Here is a 16,655-nt window from a genome sequence, read left to right on the forward strand (position 1 = left end):
CTCAGCCTTCCTATGCACAGTCTATGAGCTGTTGCCAATAAGAGAACTACAACTCCCAACACCAAGCTAAATCTCCCGTCCATCCAGTGGGCGTTGACGCAATGGTGGCGTCGGTGGGACATTGAATGACTTTGGCTCCACCACGAAGACAGCTAACGTTAGGTTTTATCATTTTATTCACAAACCGTGAACATGGAGGCTCTCATCCCCGTGATAAACAAGCTGCAGGATGTGTTCAACACTGTGGGTTCGGATATCATTCAGCTGCCGCAGATAGCAGTAGTGGGGACTCAGGTAAGATGCACCGGCTGTGTGCACTTTGAATTAGCGCTGGCTAGATAACCGTGCTGTATTGTAATGCATGCACAGTTAGAGACAGCATGCTGAGCAGAAACCAAAATGCATTAAGGCTTGACAGAGGCCTCCGTAAACACCTGGCAGCTCTGTTATAAAAAGAACCCAATGCAAATTGTGTTCGACTGTTGCACATTTAATTTGCAAAGTGGCAGCCAAATCTATTTTGATCATCTTCCAACAGTGCTATTTTAAGCGCTCCATCCAGACACACCTGCTGTGGGACTAAACCAGCCCACTGATGGAAGAAAATACGTTGCTGTGTTGGCTGGAGCCCTGACCCAGCACGGTTCAATGTCACCTGGGGTGTTTAGTGAAAGAGGTCCTCGTCTAATTCATATCTTCATCTGTGTATGTGTCTCCAGAGCAGTGGGAAGAGCTCCGTGCTGGAAAGCCTGGTGGGCAGGGACCTGCTGCCCCGTGGGACTGGTGTCGTAACCAGGCGACCTCTCATCCTCCAACTGGTCCATGTAGAACCTGGAGATGCAAAGAAAAACGATGATGGTGGTAAGCATCAACATCCCTCTGATCTCAGCTGGGCTTCAGACTAAGGACTCAACTGCTGTCTTTTTCCCCCAATTTTGCATCAATCATTTGTATCTTCTGCTGGATTTGGGCATATAAATCCCCATCATTTCCAATTAAAATAAAAAGGTTAATAAACACGTAGGGCACAGGCCTATTGTTTTCTTTCCGGTGTGAAAAAAAGGCTTCAGTTTTTAAATCCTGTCTCTGTCGCTGTGTTCCTAGTCATTTGCAGATTCCAGGGAGAAAAATCCCTGTGCTTTCTTCACATTCAATCACATGGATTAGCCTCTTAGTTGTGCCCACCCCTCACACACGTTGAGGTTGTAAGAGTTAACACCTGTGTTTTCCTCCCTTTGAGAATGAGATGCCACAACTGTGACCCAGACTGTTTGTATTATGTTTCTCAGGCAGAGATGGTGAAGACTGGGGCAAGTTTTTGCATACAAAAAATCAGGTATGAATTTTGTGAGACCAAATATTTAATTGATACTCTTGACCTTTGCTTGTCTTTATGTTCATGGTTGTGTGTCTTTGCAGATCTTCACAGATTTTGAAGAAATCAGACAAGAAATAGAAAATGAAACGGAGCGGATATCCGGGAATAATAAGGTGAGTCCCGGATAGAAAGGTTTTCATCTATAATGTTTAGTTTGAACCACAGGCAGCGCTGTTGGTGGGAAACAAAACTGTGATGCATATTATCCTCATAAAGTGTGTCTAATTAACTCCTTTAGAGATGTTAAGCAAGGGCCTTTAAAAAACAAACGGGGATTGTGTTCAAGACTAAGCATCAGAAAAAAATACAAATGATCGCCAAGGACCTAACGATGTTTCAGATGATAAACAGTCTGAGTAGTAGTAGTACCGTACCATAGATTTGGTTTGATGACTACATGATTAACAAGGGGTGGATGTAATTAAAAGGTCTCAAATGAAAAGAACATAACTAAAGCTACATATATAGACAAACAACTATTTTAGTGCAAACTTTGTCTAACTCCTGTAGCAGCAAAGGATGGTTGATTAATGTATTCCTTCTTTCTTTTGCCAGTTAGAAAACTAGGTGAACGTTCCAGGCTAGCTGCAGGCCAACCAAGGATTAGTGACTGGCACATAAATTGCACAGAGATTTACATTAATCCAGACGCAATGAGATGAAAGCATACACATAACTTGTTTAAAAGAAATTGAGGATGTGAGATAAGGACAGACTTTGGAGATCGCCCTGAGCTGAGATCACTGGGTTTCACAGCAGAGCCTATTAAGCATGTTTGTCAAAATCTTAGACCACAGCGGGAAATCACACCCACATCTTTTTTTGCTTGTAGTTTCTGGGTACTTGGATGCTTCCAGAAAGATTAAAAGAGGGCATATATATATATATATATATATATATTTCAAAAATACTTGCTTCCATGTAGCTTTGAAAAAATGTGGGTTATGACATCACCATGGGGATCTGAGTAGCCTAGCAGAGTTATGGATTGACATAAGAACTGTTTTACCTCATCAGAAGTATCAGTGATAATTGAAACCCCTGACCATATGACTTAAGTGTACACTCCACTAAGAGTCATTAAAAAGCTATTTTTTTGGTTCCTTTTCATCCCCCAGGGCCCTCAGTTGTCTAAACTCGGTATCTTCCTTTTTAAGTCTCACTTTTATCTCCTGGCCTTATTTATTTGGTGACTATCACTATGACGTATTTGTTAGTGTTACATTTGAGTCAAAAAGCTCAGCATCCATTTCTCTGGGGAAAAAAAGAATTACATGCAAATATTTGGGGAAAAAAACAAAAGCTTGTTAAACACATTTACTGAAGGTATTTCCAGACTCCTCAAAGTTATTAGAATCATCTGCATCAGAGACTAGTCTGTCCTCTGCCCGGTCAACCGTGATCAACCAGCTTCTCATGTTGCAACCTCTCATCCCAATCCCAACGGAGATGGAGCCGGTGGCTACCTGGAATGGAAACTGAGCACAGGGAGGCGATTTTAATAAATCAGTTTAATTGTGCAGCAGGCAGATTATTTTTTTTCATCCAGATGTTTAGAAAAATCATGGAAATACCTCCATAGCAGACGTACATCTTACCAGTCGTTGGGCAATCTGGGTTTTTCCAAACATTGCTGGGTATTTCTTCTTCAGAGAACCGGAGGCTCGGCTCTGTGGCTCGAATGTAACGCGCCTACACGAGAGGTGCAGACCGGGCGCAGCGAGAGTTCAGATAACGACTATAATATTGTCATCATCCGAAGTGACAGCTAGTAGGACATGTTCTGTGAGACCCAGCTGAGCTTTTCTATTCCGAACACGTCCGTTTCTTTTCTCGTCCCCCTGCAGGGGATCAGCGACGATCCCATTCATCTGAAGATATTTTCTCCAAACGTTGTCAACCTCACGCTGGTGGATCTGCCTGGAATCACTAAGGTAACGCAGGCAGCACTTCCTGCTGCCTTCTGATCAATTCTTTGATCATTTCATGCCCCTGGGGAAATTTGTTATAGATGGAACTCTCTCTTTTAAAAAAAAGGTACAAATGTTGAATACATATTTTTTTTTTAAACCCGATGTAGCAGAGATGGTCTCTGCTTTTGTGTGTTTGTTATTTGTAGACAAATTATTTGAAGGTAAATTGCCCCCCCCCCCCCCTCATGTCCTGTAGTTTCTAATGCATCACATTGAGGTTTACGGTGTTCTTCTTTGAATTGGTGTTGCCACCTTTAGGTGCCCGTGGGTGATCAACCCAACGACATCGAGGTTCAGATAAAGGATCTAATCGTGAAGCACATCTCGAACCCCAACTGCATCATCCTGGCTGTCAGCGCGGCTAACACGGACATGGCCACCTCGGAGGCGCTCAAGGTGGCCCGGGAGGTCGACCCCGACGGTAAGAAAAGAAACAAACCTTACCCGAGAGCATTCTCATTGTTTTCTTCCTTTTAATGTAAATGTAGCGTGTGACTGAAACAGTAAATGGTAAAAAGATGACTCATAAAATCTCCGTATTGGTACTTATTGGAGAGATAGTCACCTTTAAAAAAAAATGAATGTGACTCCCCAGGCAGGAGGACACTGGCTGTGGTCACCAAGCTGGACCTGATGGACGCCGGCACTGATGCGATGGACGTGCTCATGGGCAGAGTCATTCCTGTCAAACTCGGCCTCATCGGAGTCGTCAACAGGTCTGCACAACTACGCCGACTGTTGCGGAATATGTTATGAACGATCCATCACTCATAATAGAGATAAGTGTATACTGACGGAAACAAGAGGCTTAATGTACAACAGATGAGGACTATGATACATATTTAATGCTAGTGCATTGTTTGTGATGCAGTGATTAAAGGAATACGTCGTAGGATGTTTTAACATTATACAATCTGATTGAAACTGTCAGCCTTAAATCCATCATCATTCAGCTCAGTCTAACAAACATAAATAAAAAATGTTTGTACGAAGGAAGATTGAGTGTCATGACATGCAGTTTATTAGGCTGCATGAGATGGGGGATATTTATGGATGCAAGATCTTCTATATGACGTTTATTTCCTCTCCCTCCGCACGCAGGACTAATTGATGGTGTGTTGTATTCAAACGTTTAGGAGCCAGCTGGACATCAACAATAAAAAGTCTGTGGCCGATGCCGTTCGAGACGAACATGCGTTCCTGCAGAAGAAATATCCGTCTCTTGCCAACAGAAACGGAACCAAATACCTGGCCCGGACCCTCAACAGGTAACTGTGAACCCCGTTTTACAATCTGTGTGTCACCGCAGCACGGTTGTGTACAAAACCAAAAAGTAAAAAACATGTTCTCCATGTTTGTCCTTCTGTAAATGTGTCATTATTACTTCAGGCCTTTTGATGGTGAATACAAGAGAGTAAAATTGTTACATTTTGTTTGTCATTTTCAGGCAAATAATTATGCAGTTTAGTGAGTGGCTCTGCAGCCAATCGGTGTGCAGGATGCTTTTATTTTTGCTCAGTTAATTTTCCTTTATGAGCTAGTATTCCTCCTGTGCACCAACTAAGAATAAGAACAGAAAATTACATGACTTCATTTTTGGTCCGCACTAAAAATGCGACGTGACACGCATATCTAGGTCATTACTAATATCCATCGGAGAAATTTTCTTTCATTTAGGCGGCAAATGTTCAGCTTTACAAATCACAATTCATATCTGCATAAAAGCAGAACCCTCTGCCCTTTTACTCCCATAATGTCAGGCTGCTGATGCATCACATCAGAGAGTGCCTCCCCGAGCTGAAGACACGGATCAACGTCCTGGCCTCCCAGTACCAGTCCCTGCTCAGCAGCTACGGTGAACCCGTGGAAGACCAGAGCGCCACTTTGCTCCAGCTCATCACCAAGTTTGCCTCCGAGTACTGCAACACCATCGAGGGCACGGCCAAATACATCGAGACGACAGAGCTGTGAGTACCGGGCGCCTCTCCGCTCGTCCACAGGGTGGCGCTGTTGATCCGGCGCTGGGAACATGAGCTCGGCGACTGCATTGGTTTCATCATTTGATGCAGACGGGAGCGTAGGCCACGGGGTTCGCGGCTAATATCCCCTCGTTGATATTTTTCAGGTGTGGCGGAGCCAGAATTTGTTACATATTCCATGAGACTTTTGGCAGAACATTGGAGTCGGTGGACCCTCTGGGGGGACTCAGCACCATCGACATCCTCACAGCCATAAGAAACGCAACAGTGAGTGCTGCTGCATTACTCCATTAATATGACATCGTTAGGGAGGCTGAAGGTTCTCCTGTCCTCGTTACTTCAGTCAGCTCTCTCCCCATTAGTTGCAAGTCGAAGTGTCCTTGAGCAAGGCACTGAACCCCCAGTTGCTTCCCGGGCACATCACTGCAGCCCACTGCTCCTTAATAACTAAGGATGGGTGAAATGCAGAGAACTAATTTCCCCTTGGGGATTTATAAAGTATATATCTATCTTATCTATCTAAAGCGCTTTTCTTTTGTGAGATGCAGTTTTATTCTGTGGCCCTCTTAAAACAGAACCCTGGGTAATAATTGCTAACCTGCAGCTCCCCCCTTCCCTTGCGCCAGGGCCCGCGTCCGTCCCTGTTTGTGCCTGAGGTTTCCTTCGAGCTGCTGGTGAAGAAGCAGGTGAAACGCCTCGAGGAGCCCAGTCTGCGCTGCGTGGAGCTGGTCCACGAGGAGATGCAGAGGATCATCCAGCACTGCAGCAACTACAGCACACAGGTAACCAGCTAGGCTCTCACCTCTCATGTGACACACACACACACACACACACACACACACACACACTACAATTCATATTCAAATTGTTCTGTCCTGCAGGAGCTGCAGAGATTCCCTAAGCTGCACGAGGCCATTGTGGAAGTAGTCACCTCCCTCTTGAGGAAGAGACTGCCGATCACCAATGAAATGGTACGAACACGTTCATCTCTTTTCTTTTTGCCTTTGCCTGGAGTCATTATCTTTCATGGTGCAGAGTCGAATGAGAACCTGAATAACAACATTTGTTTGGGAACTAAAGTTGTCCTTTCTCTTTCTTTCTGGTCCCAGGTGCATAACTTGGTTGCGATCGAGCTGGCCTACATCAACACCAAACATCCAGACTTTGCAGACGCCGTCGGGGTCATGAATAACAACATAGAGGTCTGTACTCGTAACAAAATCCTTTGAAATACAGAATGAAGAGCGGGGAGGCCCTAACCTAGCATTGCTCACTTGTCAGCTGGAGATTATGTATTCATATTTTTAGGTATTTAAAAATTATTAAATGCTGTTTAATCAGAAAATATAGAAGCAAATAAAAGCTGCAATATATTTAATCTAAAAAGCAGCTGAATAGCCCATTATGAAATGATAAACTAATATTGAAATTGAAACGTAGCGGATATTATAGCAGTGAAATAATTACTATTTAAATTCATGTGACTGACAGAATGTATCCATAGACAGATGATTGATTTGAATGACTTTTCCTTTTGTAGGCTCATCAGAAATCAACCAATTGAATTAAAACGATACAAAAAAAATTTAAAAATACATTTAAATAGTTAAAATATTTAAATGCTACCCATTTCTCATGAGGTATTAAAGTTTATAATTGGGTATTCAGTTTGCTATAAGATTTACATTACACCGTTTTTGTTGCCACAGGAATGTCGTCTTTATTTAAAATGCATTATTGTTATTTATTGAGTCATTAGAAATTGAAAAATTGCCGGGGGAAATTGTATATATTACACACAGAAAATAATCCCCACTGTGACATGATAACACTTCTGTTTAAAGAGCACAATAGTTGGTCGACCTAAAGTCGGAAAAGCTCCTTCTTTACGAGTGTTAGTGACTTCCTGAAGTGTTGTTGTTGTTTATCTGAAGGAGCAGAGGAGGAACCGAATGAGGGAGCTGCCCGCCGCAGTGCCCCGGGACAAGGTAGAAGAAACACCCTTATGTCCCGATGTCGTCATGTTTGGTTGCAGTGTGCAGAGCCGCTCGTATAGAAAGGAGACTTGTGCCGTGTTAATCGCTCGTAGCGCCCCGGGATGAGGGCCCGGGGACCGAATGCCTCGGAGAGCTTCCGTTGAGGAATTTTATCCCTCAAATGACTTTCTCTGTCTTTCCACGTTTCTTCTTTTTCCTTTCTCTCTCCATTCCTGCCCTCATATTCCTGTTAGTCTATTGGCGCGGGCCCGACTGGGCTTTGTGGCGAGCCTTCTGCGTCTGGAGCAGAGCTGGACGGTGCCAAGGTGGGCGCATCCGCAGCGCTGTGCGCTGATCGTGGGGCATGGATGGATGGATGGATGGATGGATGGGCTGCGGGCATGCATGTTGATATTTGTCTGTTGTTGCTCTTGTTGTGCTCTAAGTGGATTTGCACAAACAACTGTTGTGTTCCGCAAACTCTTCCCCAAAATTGCTTTACCAGTCTCTCAGAAAATGCCTTCTCTCTCTCTCTCCCCGTTTCCTTTTCCAACCTCTCTCACACTCCGGTTGCCCGTTTTTATTTGTGTATCCAGTATCGAGGTGATGGTGGCAGTTCTTCTGCTGCTGTGCATCCTCACCCCAAGCCTGTTTGTATTTGTCCTACTAATCTGCCCTCGCAGACCTGCTCGCGGCGCTGCTCTCGGGATGCCGGTCAGGTGGTCGCTCCATCACTTTCCTCCAGACTGAACTCGCTCCAACATAAATGGATGTCCATGACGTGTTGTGTCCCCAGAGGACAACAAGCCACCTGCTCTGGCGATCCCCTGACGTTCCCTCTGGCGCCTCCATTAACTGTTCATCTCTAGCTTTCACATTTTACTTTGTTTTTGATGCTAATTAGCTAAATTAATATTGTTAGTAGGATTAACAATAAACCTGCTTGTCATGAGCAATTTAGAATGATCATTCTGATGTCAGGATTTAGCTCAAAGCACCACTGTGTTTCAGTAATTTTCAAAAATGAAGTCCATTGTTTCTTTTTAACATGTGCATTAATAGTTTCGATAAATCTCTTTCTTGCATGTAATTGCGTCGGTGGCTTTACTGTGCTCAATTTTGGGTGTTTAGCACCCAAGTTATTTAGTGTCGCTGCCTGTTTGAGTTGCATATGAACCGCTGAAGGTTGCGCCGCGTCGTGCCGCATCCATCTTCTCCCCGTTAACCTCGATGACGAGAGAAGGCGGCGTCGTCGTCATGTGTCGGCCCGCGCGGTGCGGTGACCGTTTCTGTTCACGCTCGTTGCGTTGCTTTGCCGTCAGGCCCCAGCAGCCGGGCCCCAGGGGGAGCAGGATGGCACGGGGAACTGGAGGGGGATGCTGAGGAAAGGAGAGGAAGCCAACGGCTCCAGACCGGGAAGCCCATTCCAAGGAGCTGTGAACCTCCTCGACGTGGTAACTGATCCCCAAGCCCATCGGCCTGCCCCGTTCTGTAGATCGCAGGACCAGTGCAGTGGACAATTAATAATAACATTATCTCTCCCCGCCCCGAGCCTGTGCCGGTTGCCAGGAAGTTGTCGTCACGTGAGCAGCGGGACTGTGATGTCATCGAGCGCCTCATCAAGTCTTACTTCCTCATCGTCCGTAAGAACATCCAGGACAGGTGAGCATCAAGCTCCTCTTAACCCTCCTGTTACCTTAGGGTCAATTTGACCCCATTCAATGTTTAATGTCGGTGTTCTTTCGGGTCAATTTGACCCCAGGCTGTTTTTCACTGTCAAACATATAAGAAATATCTACTTTTTTATATATTTAAAGGGCTATTTAGGTAGTCAACAAACAAACATAAAGTACCTCACACTTAAACTTGGAAAACTATATTAATTCTAATAATTTTCTGGAGGTTTTAATTGCTGGGGTCAAATTGACCCTAAGGCAACAGGAGGGTTAAAGGGAGAAGCCTGGGGGATGTCAATGTTTAGTATTTGGGCAAAACCAACAATTAATTGTATATATATATATATGTGTGTATATATATAAATACAAAATACTTCGGACAATTACCGTCAATAACCATGGCTGACTAATCAGTGTATTGCCCACTCTAATGAAATGAATTAAGGAGATTTGACCAATTTGATAGTAAAACATTTATTGGATTCAACTCCTAACTTCAACAGCTTGGTGGGTCAAACTCGAGCCCCTCCATCTCGGGGACGACTCCCTCACCCGGCCATCTCGCCTCCTTGTTCTCAGCCATCTGTCCGCTCTGTTTCCTCTCTCCCTCGCAGCGTACCGAAGGCAGTGATGCACTTCCTGGTCAACCACTTGAAGGACAGCCTCCAGAGCGAGCTCGTTGGCCAGCTGTATAAATCTGGCCTCCTCAGCAATCTGCTGACTGAATCGGAGGACATGGCCCAGCGGCGCATGGAGGCCGCCGACATGATGCAGGTAACCGAGCCCACCTCGTAGGCTAGTTCTCCGTGGTTAATTGAGGATCCTTCCTCAGGCATTCCTTTGTTGTCCGCCTCCTGCGAATTTCTACAAATGTCCACTTGGCCTCGATGATGAACAGATTTTTTTTTTTACGGTTAGTCAGCGTGGACTCGTCATGTCGCGGGAACGCTCCAAGCTCATTTCTTCAAATCTGGTGCAAACGTCCACTTTGACGACCAAAACCGGTTCATCTTTGAGTCCGAGGTCACGGTTTTTTTCAGGCCGTAACTTGAATGTGAATTGACATTTCTCTCAATGTCTCGTGGGATAAAAAGGATGAAGCGACGGCGTTCTGAACGGCCGCGGATGTAAAGTGGAACACGTCTGGTTGCACCGTGTGGCAGTAAATCTTTATTCCGTCCGCAGGCTTTGCAGAAAGCGAGCCAGGTGATCGCCGAGATCAGGGAAACGCACATGTGGTGAAGGAGCCGAGCCCGACCTCGTCACGCTAAATGGACGGCGCTCACATTCACGTCGGAACAGGAGGTTTGGCTTTGCAAGCCAGGAAATGCACTTGTTCTAATCGCTGCTTAAAGTTGGCTAAGAAGCGCAAGTTAATTGTTTATTTAAAAATACTTGGTGTCGTATAGCGCATATGGAAATGCACCGCCTCTAAAGATGTGATTTTAGAAGCTGCTGTTGCCGCCCGCGGCTCCTGGAGGGATGGAGAGAGCAGCCAGAAGTAAACTACTTTACATTTGACAGACTGAGGTTAACCGGCAGGGAAATGGACTGTTGTGTGAGGTGGAAATGAAAGTTTGAATGCCATCTTGGCAGCTCCACAAAGCACTAATGTTTGGGCTTCAAGTTCTCGCCTCCCGTTTCATTTAGCAGTGGCTGTCATGTGTCCAACTCTAAAACCCAGCTGTGCAGCAATAGAGCAGAAATCGGTGAAATGTAAATACATGAGTTGCAGCAAATGTTAGTTCTCCTGTGTGTACATACTTAATCGCTTTATTTTTTGCACCATTGTCACCATACTGTATAGAAAGTCTATTATACGGACACTATATTGCCATGAGAATTTATTTATTAATGTATCATTAAATGTACGGCTAAGGCCGAGCACTGAGTTGTTTATGTTTACATATCACTGCCTGTGTGAATTTCATTGTGCACTGTGATTGTGGTTTCCAGAAGAATAAATACAAGTATTTTAATGCCAGGTGAATGTTTGGGATTCTTTACTTTAGGCTGACGTGTGTGGCGATCGGTGGAAAGAACATCCACCTCGTTTCAAACAGGCTCCACAGAAGTATTTATTTATTGTTTAAACATACATTAATGTTATCCAAGTTCAAATACTGCTCATTTTCAGACGTTTGCTTGGAGAGCTGCTGATGTGTGCTCCTATCTCCTGCCCTTGGCCTTGCCTCTTCCTTTGGCGCTGTGGAATAAACACATAACATATTATATCTTCATTTTAGTTCTCCATACAACTCTAATCTAAATAGAATTTTACAGTTTCATTAAAGACTGATGGCAAAGCAGGCATAAATAAATAAATATAGTACATGACATCTAAGGACTTTAGCTTCCTTTATAAACAAATAGTGTTGTACTTTTATCAAAAGCAGTCAAACTTCCTTTAAATGTTGACGGGCGTGAAACTGTTCTCTCCTAGTTTCTAACAACGCATCATGCTCTAAAAAAGGTTACGCATGCACACGTGTGTCCTTACCGTTAATCCTTCTCTACTTTTGAATCTTTCCACCATAAGTATTAACTTTTAACAGCTGATTAAAGACAACTGGATTTCTGCCTTTAAAAAGTACATAACTTAGTAATTGTAAGAGTATTCAAATACTGCATGTGTGCCTTAAAATAGCGGACTTCGCCATACTATACTGTGACTATTCGACTTATTTCAACATACATGACAAAAACCCAAAATATTCCTCTTTAATGACTTCAACATTCTATACCGTGATGTTTTTCAATATGCTTTGTTGCTATGGGTTGAGGCTTTTCCTTATAACCTGACATCTAATTTACTCTGGCTCAAAAAGCCTAACAAACATTTTTAATGACAGCCAATAGCACGACATATCACATTAAGGCCTGGATTCACTTAGAATTTTCTTTAAAGACGGATGATTTTTAAACGACATTTATAGTAACCCGTGTTCTGACCTTTTTTCTCAAAAAGCAAAAGATACTCGTGCCCATCCGGACAATATGTTCACACAAAGAGACTCACCTGTCGTCTTCCAGACGGAGCATCATGAATGCATCACTGACTAGATGGTGCAAAAACAATACCTGACTTTCGGGACATCTCTTGGATCAAATAAACCCATTCGGGACTTTTCCTGCTCCGCCCTCCTGAGGCTCGGGCTTGTGTAGCTCTTCAACACACAGACGGCCAAACACACCACAGCAACCACAGAGGAGCTCACGCCTCCTCATTCAGGGTTACTCACAACTTCTGCTGCTCACTGATTCGGGACTGGAGCACATTGATCTGGAAGTCGAGCCACATTCATGTTAAACAGGCGCCCTCGGGACAAGCTCCCACTCAATAAGCACATCACATTCCGGAGCAGCTTTTTGAAATTCCGTGGCTTTTTCAGGGGCTGCAGGCTGGGTACCATCAATTTGCAATGTTTGTCATAATCATTTCACCCGAGGTAGTCTGTGCCTTTAAAGCCACATTATAGGATATGTATCGAATGTTTTTTTATCCAATTTTTATAAAAACAAGTGAGATGTTTTTTGTAAAATATATTCATTTCTTTGCCAGGAGAAAAACAACAAAAAAGATCGAAAGGCTACCACCCACTCTAATGACACGGTGGTTTTGTTTATTTGAGGGCATGGAATTTAAAGTCTAAAAAAAGGATGGAGTTGTAAAAAGCAGTGCTGACAAATATAGATGACATTGCACACAGGACCTCTAAAAAGCTCTCGAGTCAACATGTTTTATTTCGTTGGCCAGAAGCTGTTTCCCGATTCCAGTCCTTGCTGAGCTAAGCTTATAATCTGAAGATTTCTATTTCACATACAGACGAGTATCGATCTTCACGCGTCTTAAAAAATAAACATTTTCTTTACTTTCCAAACCAGATCGATGGATAGATTCACATTAACACCGACAGTCATAAGAATGAAGGCAGGTTCACGCCACGGTTGTCGCGCGCACATCGAAGCTCTTACCTCATATTTCTGTTTCTTCAGTTTCTCGCTGAGGTCGAACTTCTCAGACTCCAAGGACATCAGCCACTTCCACAGCTCGCTGGCCTTCTCCCTTTGGAGAAAGAAACGGCAGCGGTTCAGTCACGGAAAACTAAAAAGGCCAAACGTGATGACGCAACACTCGAAGGTAAAGAGAAGGAAGTCTATTCACAAACAAACGCCCTGGACATGTGGATATTGATCCGTCGACAGAAGTAAAAAAACACGGTGTCCTTACTTTGCTTTCTCCTCATTGAGATGGTCGATGGCGAGCGGCTTCCTCCTGTCTGCCAAGATCTTCTTTTTCTTCTCTCTCTCCGTCTGCTTTTTCGCTCCCTTCTTTCCTTCTTGCTGCGGAAGGGGAATCAATCCAAGTGGACGTGTTGAAAGAATACAAGAAAGAATGAATATGAAAAGACAGCCGCAGTCGTTTACTGTCGTCAGCGATGAGAGCCGCAGGTTTCCCGTGTACATGCGTGACGACTGACCCTCTGTTGGACGCCGCCATACTGCTGAGTCCTGTTCGTCAGAGCCTTCTTCTTCTTGAAGTCATCGTCCTGCCTCTTCTGGGCGTCCTGCAGCTCCTTCCTCTCCTTTTCTTCCTGCCGTGAGCGAGTGGACCGACACGGCGACGTTAAAGTTGAGAGGCAGAACACCAAAACGATGACCAAGCATATGCAATAAAGATAGCTGGATAGAGATGAGCCAACAGTGAATGATCACCCATCTCCGAGTGACTCCCCGTGACATTACACATAGCTAGTGGATCCATTGTTTTTATAAAAATGTTAATAGCAGCTTTAAAGAAAAATATAGTGCAGAAATATGTGCAACAAATAACATGGAAGAAGAAGTCCCCTTGAAATCTAAATCTAGGTCATCCGAGCTGAAGTGAAAAGGCACAAGGCCATCTTATTGTGACGTTAGTAAACTACACCAATGGGCAGCTAATATTTGGAATATATAGAGAAGAAATCAAATAAAGGGTATTGGCTTTCGGCTGTTTAGGAGTTTGTTATTCATCGGACGAGATGCCCCGGCAGGAACACACATGCCCAATGCTCTGATTGCGTTTGGGAAGCGAGGTGAAACTGCAGAGTGCCATTTATTAGTTATGGCGCAGCGTTTTATGACTAGACGTGGGGGCGGGGTCACGTCGTAGGGAACAGATGAGGAGATGACCGGAGGAGACTCACCGCAACACGAGCCTGCCTCTCCTTCTCCTTCTCAGCGTGGATCCTCTGCTGCTCGGCCCTCTCGGTACGACGCTTCTCCTGCACACACACACACACACACAGGTTGCTTGCTGGGTGTTGCGTAACTTCAGTGTTTTGGCACATTTTCCTGGAAGACGTACGATCCTGGTGACGAGAGCGGCGAGCTCCGCCTCGTCGTTCTTCCTCTGGATGAAGTGGGCCTCGATCAGAGACTGCAGCTCCGTCAGATCCTTCTCCTGACGCTTCCTGTGGATGTCCTGCAGTCACAGAGACGCGTCGTTTTGCATCGCCACGTCCGCCGAGCGCAAAGCACAGAACAAAGTCTCGACTATAAACGACTGCAGCGGATCTCTAGAGTCTCGAATGCGGAGGACCAAATGTCTTTGTTCCAGACACATCCATACGTGTCTGTGTTTCTTAAAATGTAATCAATCCATCACTTGCATCAAAGTCGACTTTGTCTCCTCCCTCTGGTAACTTCGGCACCGCCGCAGGTGGAGCGAATGGCCTGAAACAACACATCTAGGTCAGAGGAACTTCGGATGACCAGCAGAGCACGCGTTGGCGTTGGTTGAGGTCAACGGTTTAACATTCACACCGCATTAGACTTACTTTGGTTTGGGTTTGGCGTCATCTATAATCATAAAAAAAGACAGGATTCAGTTATTAAAACATGTATTTGGAGTTAGAAATTCACAATGTGTCAAATCGGTTGATCTTTAGTCGATAAAACTAAAGAGTGCTCACACACTCACTAGTTTGTACTAGTACTAGAAGAAGAAATCTAGAAGTCAATATTCTGACGTACAATTGGAAGCTTTCTATTAAGAACCGTCTGTATCCATCGTAAGGATCCAATGCAGTAAAATGAGAAGCTTACTGAAATGAAGGGGGTGTTTCTTAAGTCTCCTAAAGTTGTAATATATATATTATATATATAATATATATATATAATATATAAATAATATATATAAATATATATATAAAATATATATATATTATATATAAATATATATATAAATAAAAAAACTAGTCTTTATTTTGTCAGCCTGAGAATGTGTTCAGGTCCAGGGAACAAGTGAAAACACTGAAGCTCCATGTGAAACGGTAATGGCCACAAACAAAAGGCCTCATCAGCAAGTTAGAGAAGCTTCAGCTGGAGGACATGAGCACGTGTTGGAGCTTTGGCTGGCAGAACTCAAACACTGCATCGTGTTTCACACGGGGCGGATATCCACTTCTTCTGTTTTCAGATGAAAAGCGGTCTCGCCTGTCGGAAGGAGAAACAGGAAGTCTAAAATGTCTCCGTGTGCCTCGTCGTACCGGGATGGTGGGAATACTCTCGGGGTTTAAAGCCACGGCGGCTTAGTTTATATATTCAGATAATGGAGGCTTATGTTTAGTACAAGTGTGTTATCAGAATAATGAAAAAGCATGATGATAAAACATTACACCATCACATAAACATGAATCCAGCCATTAAGGGAATTCAAAAGAGCCAAATGTTACCACGATTTGCTCTAAATATCTCGGCACTGAGGGCTTCTTGAACGTAAACACATTATGGGATGCCCGGTTATTAAGTCACACCATGCACGTATGAACAGAGAAACTGGGCTTTACCTTCTTCTGCGGGGTCTTTGTGGGAGCAATGGGAACAGAGATCAGAGATCAGCGATCAAAACAAAAGAATAGCTCATCCATAAGTGATCGTGACTCGGAGAATGATTCAGTCAAAGTACATTCAGTTAATAGAAGTTCAAATATAGCTTGTGGCGTATAAGAGATGCTTTATTCATCCTCTGTCGGACGTTCTAAGGCGATGTGAAATAATGAAGATATGATTAGATGAGTCATTCTATATGATGCTTTTCTTTTTACATAGACATTCAGCATTATGTGATTGATAATGACATTAACGTTCTAGAACATGTAAAGCACTTAAATATAGATGTATAATATTCTGTCAGTTAATTTGTCTGAGAAGAAGTCGCAATTACTTCACACAAAAAAGCAAATATTAATATAGGTTCATGCGCAGGTTGAGTGGGTGTGCGTGTCATTTTTATGACAGTAGCACAAAAAAAAAGAATTTCATATCACGTAAAAGATGACATTTTGTCACCTTTTCTCCCATATAATTATGTTCTCCAAGAACAGAGGGAATTATGACACATAATATCTAAAGGAGGGAGATTACCTTCTACTTCTGGTACAGCTTCTTCAACTTCAACTTCTATAACTAACAAGAACATAATTAGTGAGGCTACATTCGGTAATAAAAAAATAAAAAAAGACATGATACGACACACAGACAGACACACACACTGCACTACAATCGTAGCCAGAGGTGTGTAGTGAAGCGCAAATTAAATATTTACTGACGAAACAAGTCGTACAAAACCGTCTTTCAGTGTCTCCATGACCGAGTGAACGCAATACGGATGAGTGGCTCAGTAAGAA

At 43.7% G+C, this 16,655-nt stretch overlaps 2 protein-coding genes across 5 annotated transcripts; one reads left to right on the top strand and one right to left on the bottom strand.

Annotated features, from left to right (window-relative positions):
• The first annotated feature begins 40 nt into the window (after positions 1 to 40).
• Positions 41 to 10,966, top strand: LOC130200463 (dynamin-1-like protein). 4 transcript variants are annotated; one of them, XM_056424784.1, is made up of 19 exons: positions 41 to 294; positions 720 to 861; positions 1,290 to 1,336; positions 1,420 to 1,491; positions 3,226 to 3,312; positions 3,610 to 3,772; positions 3,947 to 4,067; positions 4,488 to 4,619; positions 5,112 to 5,318; positions 5,477 to 5,597; positions 5,957 to 6,112; positions 6,212 to 6,301; positions 6,440 to 6,532; positions 7,265 to 7,318; positions 7,561 to 7,632; positions 8,629 to 8,760; positions 8,859 to 8,968; positions 9,597 to 9,756; positions 10,168 to 10,966. In XM_056424784.1, exons 1-19 carry the CDS (start codon positions 193 to 195, stop codon positions 10,222 to 10,224), a joined length of 2,118 nt encoding a protein of 705 aa, XP_056280759.1. In that variant the 5' UTR covers positions 41 to 192; the 3' UTR covers positions 10,225 to 10,966. The 4 variants fall into 4 exon arrangements, with proteins under 4 accessions (XP_056280759.1, XP_056280760.1, XP_056280761.1 ...); XM_056424785.1 differs by lacking the exon at positions 7,561 to 7,632; XM_056424786.1 differs by lacking the exons at positions 8,859 to 8,968; positions 9,597 to 9,756; positions 10,168 to 10,966 and having other exon boundaries at positions 7,990 to 8,685.
• A 76-nt stretch (positions 10,967 to 11,042) lies between these two features.
• Positions 11,043 to 16,462, bottom strand: tnnt2e (troponin T2e, cardiac). The gene is made up of 11 exons (XM_056424787.1): positions 16,393 to 16,462; positions 15,816 to 15,830; positions 14,805 to 14,826; positions 14,637 to 14,700; positions 14,333 to 14,449; positions 14,172 to 14,249; positions 13,464 to 13,577; positions 13,214 to 13,326; positions 12,958 to 13,048; positions 12,225 to 12,265; positions 11,043 to 11,188 (listed from the first exon to the last, which is right to left on the bottom strand). The coding sequence occupies exons 1-11, from the start codon at positions 16,445 to 16,447 to the stop codon at positions 11,152 to 11,154; spliced, it is 747 nt and encodes a 248-aa protein (XP_056280762.1). The 5' UTR covers positions 16,448 to 16,462; the 3' UTR covers positions 11,043 to 11,151.
• Positions 16,463 to 16,655: the final 193 nt, after the last annotated feature.

Source organism: Pseudoliparis swirei, chromosome 10 (assembly GCF_029220125.1).
Source record: "Pseudoliparis swirei isolate HS2019 ecotype Mariana Trench chromosome 10, NWPU_hadal_v1, whole genome shotgun sequence".
Classification (NCBI taxonomy): Eukaryota; Metazoa; Chordata; class Actinopteri; order Perciformes; family Liparidae; genus Pseudoliparis; species Pseudoliparis swirei.

What these genes read in the sequence shown, in the direction of transcription:
- LOC130200463 (XM_056424781.1), top strand. Translation starts at nt 193, where the DNA reads ATGGAGGCTCTCATCCCCGTGATAAACAAGCTGCAGGATGTGTTCAAC. An exon ending in CTGGCCCGGACCCTCAACAG is followed by an intron (nt 4,620 to 5,111) that starts GTAACTGTGAAC and finishes CCATAATGTCAG; the next exon opens with GCTGCTGATGCATCACATCA. An exon ending in CCGCAGTGCCCCGGGACAAG is followed by an intron (nt 7,319 to 7,560) that starts GTAGAAGAAACA and finishes TATTCCTGTTAG; the next exon opens with TCTATTGGCGCGGGCCCGAC.
- tnnt2e (XM_056424787.1), bottom strand. Translation starts at nt 16,447, where the DNA reads ATGTTCTTGTTAGTTATAGAAGTTGAAGTTGAAGAAGCTGTACCAGAA. An exon ending in GAGACAAAGTCGACTTTGAT is followed by an intron (nt 14,450 to 14,636) that starts GCAAGTGATGGA and finishes CTGTGACTGCAG; the next exon opens with GACATCCACAGGAAGCGTCA. An exon ending in CTCAATGAGGAGAAAGCAAA is followed by an intron (nt 13,049 to 13,213) that starts GTAAGGACACCG and finishes CTTTCTCCAAAG; the next exon opens with GGAGAAGGCCAGCGAGCTGT.